The following is an 18,371-nucleotide window of genomic DNA, read 5'->3' as shown; positions in this document are numbered from 1 at the left end:
TTGTAATGTTGTATTTTCAAACTATAATGATATCTCTAAAATATTTTATAACATGTCATACAAATAATTAAATTTTAAAGTTTTAATTTTTAGATATGCATCATTTACAATTTGATAATTAGACAGATTATTAAAATATGAGAATTAATATTATTATTATTCATAAATTTGAATTTATGTATGTCATGTGTATAAGTCAATTTGTTTATAGTATTTGTAATTTATTGTCAATAATGCTTTATAAATATTACAAGTTCAATTCCTAAACCATAAAATTTATAACATCTGAAAGTTTAATCTTATTTTGCTATAATTGTTCCAATTCGTAATTTAAAAAAAATAAACAATTAAAAATATATCTATAAATTAGTATCACTATAAATTAATAAAATGTCTTGGTCCCAACATTATTAATTTATAGAGGTTTACTGTAATTAACATATTAGTCATCACCTCAGTCCTAAATTTGATTCTAAATCTGCGTCATACTTGAAACCCTAATAAATTCAATTCAAAAGCAGATAAATTTTTACCTGTTGAGAAAGAGAGGGAACCCACGAACCATCTTGCCACTCACGGTGGAGCCTCAAATCGAGCTGACCAACCTCTATCTCTGGACGATTTCCCCCTTTAAACTCCACAATGTACCTTGAATCACCAAGTACGGTCGTGACATTGCCTCTAACCCAGCAACCTTCGGTGTCTCTGAAGACGTCAACCTCATCTTCAGCTTTGAACCGTCGATTTAGCTCACGCGGCGGAGATGGGCGAAGGCGCGTGGGAATAACGTACTCCTTCATACGTACGGAACCTCCAACCATTAGGGCTTCGTGCTCCACCAAAACGTGATTCTTTCTCACCGAAGGCGCGCTGACCACAGTCGCCGGGAAGTACGCCGTCGCGCCGGAAACGAGTCGTTCCACCTCAACTCGGTCGCCGCCGCGCCAGAATCCATCGCTCGTCATCATCAGTAATCAATTTTTGATGCAAACGAACGAGAGAATTACTGAATGAAGATGAAGTTTCTAGAGACCTTGCTTTTACAGAGAAGCAAATCAGAGAAGAGAATAGAAGAGAACAGAGTGACTGAGGGCAGCGATAGAGAAAGAGACCGTGGCAACACGAACACGCTTATTTTATGGGGAGTCTGGCTGGTCAAGATTGGTCAACGGAAAAAAAAAAGGAAAACTCCAAAACAACACCTCGTTTCTAATTTATGTAATACAACGTCCTGCTGTTTTTTTATTTACTTTAGACACAACGCGGAGAGGAGGTGTTTGTGTGTGTTTTTCCTCACGTGTCAAAAGTAGAAACCGTTGAATTGATCTCTGTGACTAGCGTGGAGTTCAAGTCTTCGAGTAAAACATTCACGGACAGTTAAAATTAAAATGGGCCGGCCTAGCCCACACCATCCTATAGTTATTAACAAGGAAAGTCGTGCAGTTTCCCTCTTTCTGTAACTGAATACTTGCCGTTTTTATCCCGAGTAAGGAATGAGGCTAAGCATAATAACCGGACAGTCTTGCTAATCATTGGTCGAACCGACGCGTAGGTGAAAACAGCGCCTCATCCGTAGGCAAACGTTTGAACATCGTGCCGTTTTGCCTTTATTTAAACATTAACAACAAGATGGTGAATCGTCTCTAATTGCGCCAAAGGTTTGGCAAATCGTACAGGGAAACGAGTTTTTTTTACACTCGGGTTTTACCTACTCTCTTTCTCTAGTCAAAGGGTGAGGCTAAAGCGGGATGTAGAATGAGCCCAGCATCTTCAGTGTGCTTGATCTTCACTTTTCTTATCCTCTTTTTCATGATAAGTGGCCATATGAGAAGGGTTCGAGCCACGCGACTCAACGGGTCTTGAAGACCATCCACTTGGTAGTGACCAAACCGCCAATCACGGTCAACAATAGGTCTCCACTGAGGCTTGTCGAGACCATCTTATAAACAAACACAGCCTCGGAAATAAGATTATACAGTAAAAGTTGGAAAAACTGATAAACGTAAGGTGGATGCTGTAACCAACCTGCGTACATAAGACCATGATTATCAACGGCTCGATAGAATGGCCGTAGTTTTCCTGCTTTGGCAGCTTTCTGGAGTTCGTTCCATGCAAGAGACCGGTCTTTACGAGTGACTTTTCCGCTTTTAACTATCTGGAGGGCAGGAAAGGAAAGAGAAAACACAAAAGCCATTTAAGAAGAACAGCAATCCGGTGATCTCAAGTGTAGTGGAAACCACAAGGGATTATAATGATATACCTTGGAAAAGAGATGGTATGACGACCGAAGGGTTCGAGCAAGATTATGGGATCGGTCAACCGCAACAAGTCCAAATTTTGGACCATATCCATCAGCCCATTCCCAGTTGTCGGAAATAGTCCAGAATATGTAACCAAGCACAGGGACACCCTGTCGTGAAAGCCACAAACACAGTGAGAGATATGCCAATATCTAGGGTTGTTATGGCGGACCCAAAGCGTGACCCATTTTGAGTCTAAGCCCGTCACGTGCGAGCCAGGTACCCACTATTTTTCGTAATGGTTGCCAGGCTGGCCTGTGAGCCGAGCCGAAATCATGGTAGGATTTTAAAGCTTAGATAAGCTCATAACAGGTCAGGCTCAAAATGGGCGGGGCCAGCCAGTCACAACAACACTACCAAATATCAATATTTAGAAGTTAATCACGTTTGGATGATTCAGCGTGTTTCAGGGACAAAAACCTTAAGCATTGCAGCATAAAGGGCAAGGAGATGCTCGATCAGGTAAGGTCGTCGAATCACATCTGTCTCATCAGACACGCCATTTTCTGTGATGATGAAAGGAACTTTCAGATGTTTGTATCTCTCGTGGAACATCAACAACACGCGGTAGAGACCATCAGGATATACCCCTCTTCCAGATTCACTGTATTCATCAGTCTCTACAAGCTTTAGTCCAGCACCACACACTGCTTCCTGATTTCTCGGGGTCAGATTCCAACATACTTATTCGAGAGAAAGCAATATTATTGATCCAAATTTGAGACCTAAAAGCAATTTGAACTCTTAGCTCTCTTACCTGTCCGTAATAGTTGATGCCTATGAAATCCAACTTCTCACAAATGCTATCGATATATGGAAACATAGTGAGCGAATTTGTAATAGTAACGGCCCCGATATCAAAGAGTCCTTATGGTCGCATAAAGGAGACATGGTGTGCAACCCCTACCAAAGGGTTTTTCAAAGAACTGCAAAATAAGAGTTGGAAGCTATTAAGATGTGCTAGTGAGAGAAATTTCTATGGTATTTTTTTAAGAAAAAAGGAGGAAAACTAACAATTTCCCGTGGATGTAGTCATAGGCCTTTGAGTGAGCAACAGCCATCCAGTGTAAGGCTCGATGAAATACACCCATAGGAAGAGTAGATGTAGCTATCTCCAGAAAATCAGGGTTATTACCGGGCCAAGATCCACACATGTAGGTAAGCATGGTGAAGACATGTGGTTCATTAAATGTCACCCAAGAGTCTACCAAATCGTACATGGAATCCACTACAAGCCTGGAATGTTATAGAAAGATGATTAAGACCTACATAATTTCCATAAATAAAGTTCATTTAAAGAGACAGACACCTGGTAAATTCCATAAAGTAGTCAACTGTCTTCTCTATTTTCCAGCCACCATAATCAGCAGCCCAAGGTGGCAATGAATGATGAAACAAGGTTAGCATCACCTTCATTCCATTCGAACGAACTCTACCAAGTATCCATTTGTAGTGTTCAAGGGCCTCATAGTTAACCTACAAAGCATAAAAGGTGAGGTGCGTTCTCTACAAGAAGCATATCCAGAGACAAGGTTTATGTATGCTAGACTCACTGCTTCCTTAATTCCTTTGGTAGGCTCTACTGGCATGATCCTAGACCAATCGATTCCCATTCTAAAGACAGTAACGCCAGTATCTTTGGCTAGCTTCACTTCTTTGTCAGGATCTGACCAAAATTTAAGCCTTTCCTCCCTGAAACAAAATTTGAGAAAAAAATCCAGAATTGAGCTATCAAAACTAATGTTTACTAATACACATGCATTTAACTATCTTGGTGAAACTAATGTTAGAAATCTCACGCATGGGGAGCATTATGCCACGCAGCAACATTTTTAACGGGTGGCTTATCAGCTGCAGACTTATCTTCTTTCCCATGTGTGTTCTTCGCCAACCCTTTGGTTATAGCTCCCACAGCAAGCTTAACTTTCTTCCTCTTAGCTTTTTTATCAGTGACCTCTGCATCTGCTTCTGAACATGGTGTTTCTTTTGCAAACTGGAGCCAAGCATCATCAAGATCGTCCTCAGCATGAGCAGGAGCAGTAGCCAACCCAAAGAAGAATTTGCCTTCCTTGTGTTCTGAAAACATACAAACATGTTAAAAAAGCAATTCCATCACAAAAATTTGATTTCAATTTCTACATAAAACTGATAAAAACGTAGAGGAGAGATTAATTCTGAATCCAAAAAAATCGTTTAACCAAAAGGAAGAACACATTTCAAGAGCTGCTTCGCTTCTTACCAATGGAATTGAAATCGGCGAGAACTTCTTTAGATTCGTCGATTGGAGAGCGAAACTTAGAGAGGCTCTGGCGACGGAAACGAGAGTAGGAGTATGCGTTGGCTCCGACGGTGATAGTGGCCAAAAGACCGGCGACCTTTATGAGCAATGCGACTAATTCCATAATCGTCGCCCGATGGTGAAATTGACGACCGGAACTTTTTTTATGGTTTGTACCGGCGCGTAGAAAGAAAAAACAAAACGGGTTTATGAAAAAGGAGAGCCCATTAAAGGCCCATTGAAACGGCGTGACGTGAAAGTGGTTGGTAGTGGTGGTGATCACTTTGCTGCTCGCTCTACCTTATCGTTTCGTGTGGGTGGCTTAGCTCCACAGTCCGTGTACGTCTCTTTGTATCTCTCTACTCGTATTGTCAGGTCTTTCCACTTTAAACCTTATCTTTTCACTTAAGTAGTCTCATATAATAACATGATCAATTGCTAAGTCCTAATTTATTGAAAGCTATATATAGTCAGTCTCCAATTGGATATTTGGATTAAGGATTAATACCTTCCAAGTTCCAACTTGACATGTGATGATAACTTGTGGTTGTAAATTGTTTACTTGTGATTGTTGTCCGAAGTCGGATGGATTTTGTCTCTGAGTGGTATGTGTATTATGGTGAGTGATCCACTTGGAGTTTCTTATCTTCTTCCTCAGCCACGCAAAATGTACAATGGCTTTTTTCTCTAGTCTCACTCTTTTGACAGTAAAGGAAACAAACTCTACAGTACTAGTTTCCTTTTTTTCTTCAATTTTTACATTTTCGGCTGACAGATAAAAACTGTTGATTCGCCCTAATTAGAAAAAGGTCTTTTCTTCCTACTAGCTGGAAAATTTAGGTTTTGGTTTTGTAAATATCACATAATGTTAGTAAAATAAAATAATGATCATCAAATATGGCCTTCTGTTCTTGTGCTTATTAAACTCACCCACCTTTTATGTTACTTATGTATATGTTTCACGCATGACGAAAGTAAGCCTGAAGCCCTTACTTTTTCCTTGCCATTAGCCCATTACATTTACTAGATTTCCGTACTACTTGAAGCAAATTGGTTTCATGCAGAAGGACCTAGCACCTTGACATCATGGGACGTCATCTTCCACTGCTCGCACCATTTCGATGAACATTCCGTGATTGCCAGAACGCTAACTGATATAACTTTAATGTGATTTTAGTGTTATATATATATCCAAATCATTAAAATTAATTAGCGAAATAGGAATCCGGGTAACAAAAACATATATTCCTTTACTTATACATGTTTCAATCAAGTGTATATATAATTATATTTAGGTATATATATAACCCTTGTTACTTCTTCCTGAGTCGTACATAATTAATTTATAATTATATTTACATCAGTAAATATATAAGCGTGTCTAACTTATGAACGTACTAGCGTAGTTTGTTTATGAGTTCTGATCACATGTTGAAAACTTGAAATATGGAGCTTTCAAGACAAAAGAGTCAAGTTAGGTTTCAGGAAACAATGATCTTGGAGGTGTGAAACGCGAACACTTGTTCTTCCGTCCCCTGCTTTTACTCAGGCCACAGACACAGGTCTCCAGCAGCTGATAGTCCTCTTCCCAGAACAAGAGTGATGCTTTCTCAGGTTGTTCTATGAGTTTTTTAGAAGCCAAGAAGCCAGCAATGGTCCAGGTCTGATACAGCCTTGATTGTTTCCCCACGAATCTCCCGCTTTTCGTGTCATAATACTCAGGCCACTCATCTTCCTTGAGCCTTTTCTCTGCAACAGCAACTGCTTTCTTCGCCAGTTCTAGCTTACCCATCTTGATACAAGCCAATGTAAACTACAAAAATCCATGCATTCTTAGAGTTTCTTCAATCTGAAAACACAGCTAAATGATGCATGTTTGCTTGTTTGTTTGTACCTGCCAGAGGAGGGTTGGCCAGGATCCGCCATTGTGATATGACCAAGGCCTGGAATGACAAATATGAAACCAAAGATCAGTAAAATTCCCAAAGAACAAAAACGAAATAGAATTTTGAAGGTACTCACGTGTTCTTTGGATCAGAGCCTGTGATTATTCGCCATTCTTCTTTCTCTAAAGCCGGAAAACAGATCTTGAGAGGCATGTTAGCAACAAGATCATCCCACTTCTCTTCAATTAATGTCATGACTCCTTCATTCTGTTCCTGACTTCCCAGAGATGAAATAACGGCCCAAAGGTTTCCAAGTGTGAAGAATCTGAAATCCATGTGGGCAGGCTGGAGATTTCCTATGAAGTAACCACCTTTATCAGGAATCCAGTCGACAAGCCAAGTAGGGATCTGATCTGGATATATGTTGAACTTGTTGGTTGCATCTGCTGAATACTCCTCAGTGTTGTAACGATATATCTCGTTGATTTTCTTGATATCGACCCAATAGTACTCTCTAATATGGAATGATAAAGCACTTAGGCGATTGTTGACAGCAGCAACTAAGTTCTTGGTTCCATCATTCACAATAAGCATCTCTCGAGCACAACGGAGAGCAGAGTAGAATAATGCCTGGGAATGAAAAAATGATAGACTGTTAATTATCAGTTATTAAAAGCTCCATTTCCATCAATCATATATGATCAGTCAGTCACTTTACTTGGATTTCAAGTGGATGCCCATGAATGCCCATTCTTCGATCAATCATACATGAGCCGTCAGTGACAAGAAGAGTCGGGAACATGTCAAAACCGTCGGCTAGACATAGCTTAAGTATCAACTTGATCCCTGTTTGAACATCAATTCTCTCTTGCAAAGTGTAGTCACCAGTGAGCTTTCCATAAGCTCTCAACAATATAATCCACCACAAACCTATAGCAGATTTAAGAAAGATTACAATCATTGCACTAATATCAAAGATTCACAACTTTAAAAAGAAAAGAAAAAAGATTTAGTTGCTGGACTGTCTAGTGTTTGTTTCTCCATGATAAGCAAAAAATGTCAAAAGCATAGGAGTTACCAGAGTCAACAGGGCTAACACGTCCAATAGCAGATCCACCAAAATCTGGATCTAAAAAGTCCTCAAATGAACCATCATTTCCCTCAAGTGGCGCAGATTTCACTTTAAAACTCGCCGGCATTAGCCCTGGGCCAGGGCTGTGACAGTCCACTGTTTTCTCCCAGCTCTACAACAACCAAAGAACACAAAGCTCAACTAATAAACTTCGGTGTAGATTCATATATCAAATGCCTTATAATTACATTCACAAGAACTGAAGTCAACCGAATAAAAGGCAAAACACCTTTCTAGGAACCAGAAACTGTGTAGCAGGCAAGGAAATGCAAATCTTTAGACCAAAGCTAATTCATCAAAGCCGTATTTAATAGAAAAGAATCTTAAGAAGACGATTTAACACTAATTTAATCAAATAAGGTTTCAAATGTATGGGAGATCTGAACAAATAAAAACATTTTTTCTAAGAGTGCAATCAAACAGGCAGAAACTTGGTGGCGTCTTAAAGAATATCACAGTATCATTAAAAAAACGCAATAAGACATTTCGGGACTAAACAAATTTAAACATAAGAAGACATACCTGAAACTGCAACGTTGGATCTTGCCTTTCTCCATTAGGCAAGATAAATCAGTAAACAAACTAGATACATTTCCCATTTTCAAAATCCGCTAAACTTCCCTAGAATGAGAAATCAAATTCCATTGGCAAATAATGAGCGTGCATGCAACCAAGAAAAAGTAAGACTATTTTGAAAGAATCAAGCCAAACATCACTGCTCCAAAAACCGAACATTTACATAGCAAACGGAGCGTGTATTAAAGACCAACCAACTGAAACAGATTCCAATCTCTTAAATCGTTGATTTATAGACAGTCTAAAACCGGTTGTATTGGAAAGAATGCAGAAGCAATCAGATGATAGCTCAAGAGCAAACATTTCAATCAAAAAAAGTTCAGGAAAATGTTACCTGCAACTGCAATGTATGAAGGAGAAAGTTTCTTACAATCTCCCCTTCTCCATCAAGCAAGAAAGCATACGCCGAAGGAACAAAATCTCGAATAAACACCTGATCATAGTTCAAAGTCTGCTTATCCCCTGGATCATTAGCCGCTACAGTCCCCACCGGGAAACCGCAGTAATTCACCACGGCACCGCGAAGCAGCTTCCACGCCTCCTTCTCAACCTCAGTCTGACTCGAACCACGTTCTGTCTCCCTTCTTACGCCCACATTTCCAAAATTAGCATCTTTTCCTCCTCCATTACCACTTTCCTTATTAAATATCTCTTCAGATTTCTCCACATCCTTGAAAACCAGTGGCTTCACAAACATACGCTCGAAGCTCTTATCATTTACATGAGAATCTAAAGACGAACTCGAATGGTTCCTAAAATCTGAAGCTACACGGGGAATTAATAATACACCCCTGCGGCAGCCTCTTCCTCTACTACTACTACTACTACCTCTAGCTTTTAAAACTCTAGATCCTCCTCCCAAAATAATGGAATCGGAATCAGAAAAAGCATTCCGACGGCAATGAATACCAGATCTAATACTTCTGGAACCAATCTTTGTACAGTGTAGCTTCGACGAATTGATCAATCTGCCCGAGTTCGGTGGAGAAAACCCGAAAAGCGAAGAACTTTTAAAACTAATCAGAAATCTACAACAGGGTTTCATCGCTGAGACACAGATACAGCTCCTACTGTTCATTCTCTCCAATTACAGCTTCTTGATCGACGAAACACAAAAGAACCCGATCGTAGGAATTGGAGAATGTCTGAACTAATTTGAGTTAAAATAAAAATAAACAAATACTTAGATCGGATATACTTACAGGGGAAGAGAAGACGATCAAAGAATGAGGAATGAATACAAGATATTTGTTGTCCGAATGGTTTGGTGAAGATGATCAAATCTGAGTCCGTTTCTAAAAAAGGTTGCTGCTTTAAAAAAAAAGCTCTGTGGACAAAATTGTAAAACTACATGAACATGTTGACGCGCGTGCACTTTATGTGTTTTTTAGTATTCAGTTATCTTTTAAAATTACGAAAATAAGCTTATTTTACGTGTCTCGTTTGCTAGCTAAGTTATCTGTATTTTTATCTTCTGGATAGGGGTATAAACGACATTTGACAATATTGTTCTCTGTATCTGTTTGGATCAGATGGGCCGGTGGTAGAGCCCACATGGATTCTTCGTTGAATAAAAAAATGTGGAGAAATACATGACGATAACCTTATTGTCCCCTTGCCGCGGTTCTATTTACGGAACTACCCTTATAAGCCAAAACCGGTGCATTACGTGGCGTAATTTTATTAGTCAGATATAAAATGAAAAGTATTTTGTTGTCTGAGATATTTATTTTTAATGCAAGCGCGTCGCCGCGGTCAGTTTCGGTTTGCAATTTGTCTGTGGCGTTCAAGCAAATGAATCTTTGCTATTTTTTGTCACGATTGACATAAACGTCACCCACAGGCTATGGTTTAGCGCGTGTTATATAAACGCATTAAAAGGATTCAGGCCTCTTAGCCCATTGGACCAAAATATCTGTGGCCCATTTATGCTTTCATTAGTAGAAGCTTAATGAATTAGCAGTTGTTTGTCAAACAATTAAATGGGTTCTTCTGATGCTTTTTCCATGTACTAATTTCTCTATATTATAAAGTGAAAAGTGTATAGACTTAAATAAGCCCACATATCGGCTTATAAAAATTATCAGACAATCTCCACTTCCACCCTTACAGCCCATACTACAGAAATGTTTCTTCTTTTCTTTTTTCTTTTTTTGAAATGACTAATATCGATAAATCTAAGTAAATCCTCTTTTCCAAGTTGATAATTCAAATGCATTCATCCGAAAGTGGGGAGTTTAGACTTCTACAAGATCAATATTGCTATCATACTTTTTTTGGAAAGTTCAATTCGGACAAGCAAATTTAGTAATATGTATAATCAGTGTATACATAAAAAAAATATTACTTTTTATACTTTGTTTTGGACTTATCTGTATATTACTTGGTGGAAGCAAGAAAAATGGAGAAGTTAAATTTGCAAAATTGTTAGAATATCTATGTTAGTGTTCATATTAGATGCCTAACCACGAGGATTGAAGCATGTGGGTTTAATACTAAACGTTTGCTTTTGAATAACCTAGAAAGGGATAGGATCATGTCATTATATAACGTGCTTTTCAGTTTATCTTCTTGATCTATTTTTTAGCTTATACGGTCTTATCCACATAGTGGTTTAGATATCTTCACGGTTGTTCAAAAAAAAAAGATATGTTCACAAACTCGCAACTAATACTATGTAAATGAAAGTTTAATTATCTATAAAATTATATATACGTACTCATGTAGTCTGGAAACATAGATTAATCTTAATCTACAAGAAAGTTTAAATATGTATGTTACATCCTTGAATTTACATACACGTCCTAACGGCTAACACCATGGATCTTCTCAATACTTACGCTATAAGCATAAGGCATCACAGTAATTATAATTAAATCTCACAACACTAAAATCCGTACATATTTAATACTCCCTCCGTTTCAAAATATAGGATGTTTTAGTGAAAACACGCATATTAAGAAATAGTTATTTTTAAAAAGTTTAACCAATTATAAACAAGTCTGCATAATATAAAATATAAATTTAATGTAAAAGTTGCATAGAAATTTATAAACATCATATATTATGAAATAAAAATACTTCTCTAAACATTCTATATTATGAAACAGAGAGAGTAATAACTAACAGAATATTGAAATTACTTAAAATTTTGATATTTAAACGAAAATGTTTGATATGAATCAACATTTTTATTAAGAAACTAAAGATAACCACAAAAGACAGACAAACAAACAAAACAAACAAGTGGTTGCTAAGGTATGGCAAATTTCAAGGCAGGTATCTATCTACTTACGACGGAAACCGAAAAATCAATATCTTTCTTAGATTAGCAATAATATGAAGTTTCAATTAAACCGAATATTCATGTGTGATGTGTCGTATCAATTACACGATTTGGGTATTCGTTAATTTGATTAATATTTGGGGTTGCGTTTCGATTCAGTGTTATGGATTCTCTGATAAAGCATTAATTTTTTTTTTCAGTGTTATCACGTGATTAGCATGGTTTTTTCGCAAGTGCTTATAGACTTTTGTGGCATTAAAATGCTTTGTTTCTATAAAAAGAAAAAAAGAAACGAACAGATCAAAGTTAAAGCAATTGATTAATAAGACTAAAGTTTATAGTATGGTTTATTATTATTTCTTAAATAATGTCATAAAACTTAACTTTTACGAATAACTTTGATCTTTCAATAAATTGTGATTACATGCATGGAATATTGGAATGAACCATTAATTAATTGCTTCCTTTAAATTATAATAATATCTCATTTTTGGCATAAAACTAAAGTTACCGATTTCCTAAATATGACTATATAATAATAAGAAACTATCTAATAGTAGTATATTTTCTTTTCTCTTGGGGTTAAAATGTACAACTTATCTCCATAACAATTTATTGTTTCTTCCCCATAACGATCGGAACAAATGATCCCCATACACAAAAACTACATCGAAATTAATATTCATTTATATTCATGCATGCATGCATGTATGTATATTTAAATCATTAATTAACCCACAATAGATAGATATTGCTTTTCCACACTATCTATATTCTGATTCTGGATGCGTTAGTATATAAAAATTGAATGAATCAAGAAATATTAAGCCCCGTAAGATTTTACATTTGTATCCTATTCATTCGTATATTATTGTCATATATACTTCAAAATACCATTAGCATATTCTTCTATGTAGAAATTAAAGACGAAAAAGAAAGTGAAATTTTTTCCAAATACAATGTACTTCGCAGTTTTCGGATTAAGATATGGTATTGTTAATGTATATATGCAAAAGGAAAAGGTTTGGACCCAAAGGAAAGACACGTTGACGCCGACGTGTAAGTCTCTGGAGGCGTTGACCTTGACCATTCAAATGACTATATTGGTCTCTTCCTCTTCTTCCCCAAGAATGGAATATTATCCACCTCATCGAATCATCGGATGCCATGTGGCGCACGCTTAGTCCCATCCCATGTATCTGAATCTGTTTTCTGTTTTTCTATCTGTTCTGTCTTTTCCGAATAAACGTTGATTGATACCGCAAGTTTGATTTTTGAAGAGTTTTTTTTTTAATGTAAGAAATTACATTTCTACGTGAGAATAGAGAAGAAATTCATCTTACACCGTCAATGATTATTATTATTTTTTGAGTTGCATATATTTTACATAATATTGCTGAGTTTAATGTTCTGTATTTACGAGTAAATTATCATAAAGTTCGCAACAGCGACCAGAGAAAAAAAGTCAGCCACTAGTTCAAGAGGCTTTCGATGAATAGGTTTTTCCATCCAATCTTAATCTATCCATATATACATAGATCATAACTATGCGCATTTATACGTACATGCATTGCATCGTCTAATTCAAGTTTAATAACCCATTAGCTAGTAGAAACACTTATATATTGGATATTTGGATTTTTAAAATATTTTTAATATATATTGAAATGAAAAACTCCTCTCACTTTCAATGAAACACTCTTAACATGTACCTGAATCTGATTAGATTGAGTCTCGTTTTTGGCATATATAAGTACGAATTTTGAATTTAAACCAACTGAATGTAATAAACATTTATAAGTTGATTATTTATTTACACTAGATATATGTTGAAAAAGGAAAAAGTTCACATGACCTAAACTTTATCAAGGACGGATCGAACTTGATTTTTCGAAGTTTTGAGAGAGAGAAAAAAAAAACTGACGTGTTTGAGAAAAAAGAAAGAAAGAAAAAAACTGACGTAAACATTTCGTTGCCAAATGTAAAGTGGTAGTCTAATTAGCATTTAGTAAAATCAACAAGTGCTTCTCCGTAAAACTACTTGCTTTTAGATGAGGTAACGGATCAGAAAATTCTTGGTAGGATCAATGTATATATTGTCAATCTTGGACTGAATTTGAATTAAGTTCCAAATCAAAGATATTGCTGAGGAAAGAGTTGTTCAGATTTTGGGACCACTCTCGGTCTTGAGATGGCTTTTAGGCGTCGGCTGCTTGCTTGCTGGCCACACTGCCTATGAATGATCTTTTCATTTTTCTCAACCGCCGCCATCTCTTTAAGTCTTCCCTCACATTCACTATTTAAGCACGTGCCTTTTTATCTTCTCTGTCACGTGCCAATCCCATTAGATGTGCGGGCATATATATATATCTTATGTTATATATGCAAAGCTTGGAGGAGGCTCTACTCGATGAGAAAAAACGAGGAAATTAAGCAGTATTATTGCTTAAATGATCAAGTTGGGGTATACTGAAAGAAAACGACTTCCGCTACAGTTTTCTTGACGGCTTTTCAATTATGTATGGATTGCGAAAAGAAAAATAACAGACAAATAAAGCTTTGTATCCAATTAGAAAAACATGTATACATATATATATATATATATATTTACTGCAATAATAGATACCCAAGCTTAAAAGCCATATATGTATAACAAAATCCATAATTATTTTTATAACTATACACAACTAAAACTAATTAGGTATCATGCGTGGCTTATAACTGATAGCTAAACTAGCTAGCCTTTTTCTTTTCTTTTTATATGCTCCAATAACATTCCAACATTTTATCTTCGGAAAGTAATCTTCTCATTTTTTTATGATTCAGGCTCTAAAACTAGACCATGCCACTCATATTGGGATCCTGGTGTTATTTTTTTTCTAAACTGTAAGAGTTTCTTTTTAACAGAACTGGGTGAGAACAGAGAAGGGGAGGTTGTACATAGAAAAACATAGTGTTGCTGACGTGGTGCCGAGTACACGGTTTTGTCTAGATAATGGTGTAACGGTCCGTACAATAATGCGTTATCAATAATTAACTAAGGTTTTTGGACATATTAAGTGGTGGGTTATCATCACTTAACATATATTTTATCGAACAATTAACTTTTCAATGAATAAACCCCTTAATGGCCACCTTAAACTCAAAGCCAAGATTAAAACCAACCAAATTTTGCCACGTGGCTTTCGAATATGACAATCATTTTTTTTTATGTCTTCTTTTGAACCCAAAGAAAGGCTTTCACACTCACACACACACACTAGTTCATTTTATTTTCCATATACATGCTCTATAGACATAGTTCCTAAAAAGTGGTATTTCTTGGGTTATCCGTTTTCTATAGTACCAAAGTCATTATTTATATATCTTTTAAAAAATATTTTATGATGTCTTTGTTTTGTTTGTTTGTGTCATATCTTGGGTTAAATATTAAACATGGTGGAACCAATTGTGAGCTTCGTCGTTAGAATATTAATAATAAAACGAATAACGTTAAATATTATGCTTCCATTGAGGAAATCACTCAATCTATAGTGTGAAAACAGGATCAAATTATTTATGTCTATTGTATATACTATCTCCCACCGACGAATGAGTTATATTTTTTCTTATCATTAAATCATATATTATTTTCATATGAATTATCCACAAAATATCATTACAGTCCCCAATAAACGAAACAAAACCCAAACCAAAACCAATCAAATTTAGCGCTTTGTTAAAACGCCATGATATATATGATTAAGCTTGGAATAAAAAAGCTGATCTCATATATCCTAATATAATACTATCGTGAACACATTCTTTGTCTTTTAATTATTCCCCTTACAACAATTCCTTTCACACGTATACTTTAGTGTATAATTAATTAACTTAAAACGATTTCTAATCATTTCTTCTATATTCATCAGAAGCAGAGCCGGCCTAAAGGCCAAGCTCATGAAGCATGTGATTGTGGCCTTGTTTTTAACAGTTAAATTTCGGCCTTTTCGTCAGAAAATATATGTAGTGTAGTGGTATTAGTCTTTGCTTAGTGTGTGTATGCTAACCTAGGTTCGACTCACGATGGTAACAATTTTTTTTTGTTCTTATCTTTAAATAATAATTTGCTTATCTTTTGTTCTTTTCAATATTTACAACAGCTCTTTTTTTTGTCAAAACAAAACAGCTTTTTTTTTTTTGATTGAGGCCCTTAAAATCTTAGAGCCGGCTCTGATCAGAAGCTACCATTATTGTTGAGCTGTTGTTGCTGCTGCTGTAGGAACCAGAAGTCTTCATCACTTTCTCCAATGTTCCATAAACTGTCTGAAGAGGAAGCAGCGCCATTAATGTTTTCGAACCAGTTGAGGTTACTTTGCTCTTGCATAGCCGTTAGATCTTCGTCCAACAATCCACTGTAATCGAAATAATTCTCCGGTAATAACTGTGGACCCACCATATTCTGATCCGGATAATAACTATTCCCCATTTGACCCGAGTAGTATTCCGGGTTCGGGTTTGGAGCGCTGTAGTACTCCGTCAAGTCTGATACCGGAGAGACTGCCACGCTGGAATTTTCCGGCGTGATGTAATCGTTGTTGCTTATTACACCAAACTGTTGTCCCATGTTGTTGTTGTTGTAGTCATAATTCATGAATTGATTGTTAGAGGTTGTCATGCAAGATGACGTGCCGGCTGATCCCGTGGTGTTGGTGGTTGTGGTGGTGGCTGCGGCTGTTGCTGTGGCTGAGGCCGAGGCGGATTGGATCCTCTCGACTAGCCGAGGCATCCATAAGTACTTCATTGTGTCTTTGAATTGTTGGCTGTTCACATCACATTTCAGCTGTCTTGCATGTTTTTGCACCCGTGTTCTCCAGTAGTTTTTGATCTCGTTGTCCGTTCTTCCCTGTAAGTATTGTGCGATTTTTGACCATCTATTCATCAACATAACAAAGATTAAATTAACGGTTCTAAACAAATCATAGTGATAATCAAATTCTTATTTTCTGGTCGTCAATGACATTATTATTAATGCTTTGGATATCTCAGTATCATATATGTATATGTGGTGTCTTTTATCCATCAACATCGACATGATTTGATATTTCCCCCTATTATAGTTCTGATGCAAAATTATATGTTTTAAAAAAAAAAAGATTCAATCCATTTATATAAAATTCATCAACTAGTATAAAGAAACAATTGTATAATATTATTTGGAAGAAGATTTTATATTAATAGAGGATATATATTCTGATTTATTCTTTTGTGAAACATACCTATTGCCCCAACGGGAATGAAGTTCGAGGATCAAGAGTTGTTCTTCGAGTGTAATGTTTCCACGGCGGACATCAGGGCGAAGATAGTTTAACCACCGCAGTCTACAGCTTTTACCGGTGCGTTGGAGTCCTGTTTCATTGGTAAAAGTACATATGATGATTAATTTACCGGTCGGTCATCTCTACGTATAGTATGATGATTTTATACGGAAGAAACTCATTATAATAATTGTTTCATTTTCGGTAAAGTTATATCTATAAATTCCCCCGCAACGAATGAACCGTATATATTATGATGCAAATTGTCCTAAAGGGTCTTTTTCTTCAGCAAGCTTTCTCCCATTGAGTTAGTGCTCTTCCCTTATAGATGATGATCATTAATTCGCATTAGTTCTTCTTTTATTTTCACCCATTGAATAACCAAAATTGGATATTTTATTCAAATTTGAGATGGTTAATAATTGAATCCATTACTAGAATATCTCTCACTCACATCATGGATACTTTATTTATTCGTATGAAAATTATTTTTAGAAATACGAAGAAGACGAGAAAGAGAAAACATGAGAGGTTTGCACTTTTTGATTCATACCTATGAAGGGTCTTTTCATCTATGCATATATAGGGAAAAAAACCATTTTCGGATTATTATTTTTTCTAAAAACGATCTTTAAAAATAGTAAAGGTTGGGCGATTTAAAAGAAAAAAAACACAATCACACATGGTGATTGAAACATGAAAAGGATTGAACAAAAAGCAATAAATCTATTATATTATGCGACTTGTTCTTTGTCTCTTTATGCTTAAAAAGATGCTCATGGAAGTGGAACATACATATATACAACTATATCTGTATATGAAAGAAAAAAAATATCATACCTGCGCAACGAGAAAGAGAGTTCCATCGACCTTCTCCATTAGTAGCAATGTAATTAATGAGCTTAAAATCTTCTTCAGCGGTCCAGGGACCTCTCTTGATGTCCATTTCGTCTTCCATGTTGTTGTTGTTGTTGTTGTTGTTGTTGTTGTTCTTTGAGCTTCTTCCTTTGTCATCCATAGATACACACAGAAGAGACCCACAAGAGAGATTATTCAGCAAAAAGATTGAGTCTTTCTACTTTTTTTTCTTTGTGGTTTTGCGAAGAGAGAGAGAATTGTTTTTTTTTTTTTGGTGTTATGTGTAGATAGAGAAAGGATGAGTTTTGAATGCACAAGAAAAAGAGAAGTTGTGGGTTTTATAGAAGAAAAAAAGATGATAGTTTTCAATTTTTCTTTTCATTTTTAAAATTATTTGGAACATGTGCGAAGAAGGGAATAGACAGCCGTAATATAGGAACTATATGTTTATTGATTATAATTTTTTATAACTTTGTACTCCTTAATTCTGTTTCTAAGCTTCTTTTTCCTTAAGATTTCATTTCTTTAACTTTTAAAATTCGTGAAGGATAATCGAATGCGGGTAGTCCACTTGGCTGAAAATTATTCTCTTTAATTGTGGGAGGTAAGTCTTTGTATTCAAATTTTATTACGTCCTCAAACCCATAATAATTTTTTAACCATTGAACCACTATGGATTGATTAATTCACATCTTTCAAATAATACATTGAGTCCTTTTTTTTTAACTAAACTTAAAAGTAAATTTTATTTTTATTTG

At 36.0% G+C, this 18,371-nt stretch overlaps 3 protein-coding genes and 1 pseudogene across 3 annotated transcripts in view; all 4 read right to left on the bottom strand.

Annotated features, from left to right (window-relative positions):
• The window catches only part of LOC104767362 (DUF724 domain-containing protein 7-like), a 4,432-nt gene extending 3,014 nt beyond the window's left edge, over positions 1-1,418 (bottom strand). Inside the window, exon 1 of the mRNA XM_010491397.2 lies at positions 525-1,418. Within this exon, the coding sequence (XP_010489699.1) occupies positions 525-968 (444 nt within the window). The 5' untranslated portion in view covers positions 969-1,418. The remainder of the gene's footprint in view (positions 1-524) is intronic.
• On the bottom strand, positions 1,582-5,004 carry LOC104764346 (annotated as a pseudogene).
• LOC104764345 (alkaline/neutral invertase C, mitochondrial) lies at positions 5,840-9,479 on the bottom strand. The gene is made up of 7 exons (XM_010487859.2): positions 9,375-9,479; positions 8,507-9,268; positions 7,543-7,708; positions 7,183-7,394; positions 6,601-7,094; positions 6,473-6,521; positions 5,840-6,391 (listed from the first exon to the last, which is right to left on the bottom strand). Exons 2-7 carry the CDS (start codon positions 9,248-9,250, stop codon positions 6,053-6,055), a joined length of 2,004 nt encoding a protein of 667 aa, XP_010486161.1. The 5' UTR covers positions 9,251-9,268; positions 9,375-9,479; the 3' UTR covers positions 5,840-6,052.
• LOC104764344 (transcription factor MYB108-like) lies at positions 15,547-17,901 on the bottom strand. The gene is made up of 3 exons (XM_010487857.2): positions 17,596-17,901; positions 16,717-16,846; positions 15,547-16,371 (listed from the first exon to the last, which is right to left on the bottom strand). The coding sequence occupies exons 1-3, from the start codon at positions 17,771-17,773 to the stop codon at positions 15,675-15,677; spliced, it is 1,005 nt and encodes a 334-aa protein (XP_010486159.1). The 5' UTR covers positions 17,774-17,901; the 3' UTR covers positions 15,547-15,674.

This window comes from Camelina sativa, chromosome 19 (assembly GCF_000633955.1).
Source record: "Camelina sativa cultivar DH55 chromosome 19, Cs, whole genome shotgun sequence".
Taxonomy (NCBI): Eukaryota; Viridiplantae; Streptophyta; class Magnoliopsida; order Brassicales; family Brassicaceae; genus Camelina; species Camelina sativa.
Note: the sequence above shows the minus strand (reverse complement) of the source record. Positions and strands in the feature narration are given on the sequence as shown.

What these genes read in the sequence shown, in the direction of transcription:
- LOC104764345 (XM_010487859.2), bottom strand. Translation starts at nt 9,250, where the DNA reads ATGAACAGTAGGAGCTGTATCTGTGTCTCAGCGATGAAACCCTGTTGT. An exon ending in GGCATCCACTTGAAATCCAA is followed by an intron (nt 7,095 to 7,182) that starts GTAAAGTGACTG and finishes TTTCATTCCCAG; the next exon opens with GCATTATTCTACTCTGCTCT. An exon ending in GGCCAACCCTCCTCTGGCAG is followed by an intron (nt 6,392 to 6,472) that starts GTACAAACAAAC and finishes GGATTTTTGTAG; the next exon opens with TTTACATTGGCTTGTATCAA.
- LOC104764344 (XM_010487857.2), bottom strand. Translation starts at nt 17,773, where the DNA reads ATGGATGACAAAGGAAGAAGCTCAAAGAACAACAACAACAACAACAAC. An exon ending in CTCTCTTTCTCGTTGCGCAG is followed by an intron (nt 16,847 to 17,595) that starts GTATGATATTTT and finishes CCAATGAAACAG; the next exon opens with GACTCCAACGCACCGGTAAA. An exon ending in CATTCCCGTTGGGGCAATAG is followed by an intron (nt 16,372 to 16,716) that starts GTATGTTTCACA and finishes GTTGATGAATAG; the next exon opens with ATGGTCAAAAATCGCACAAT.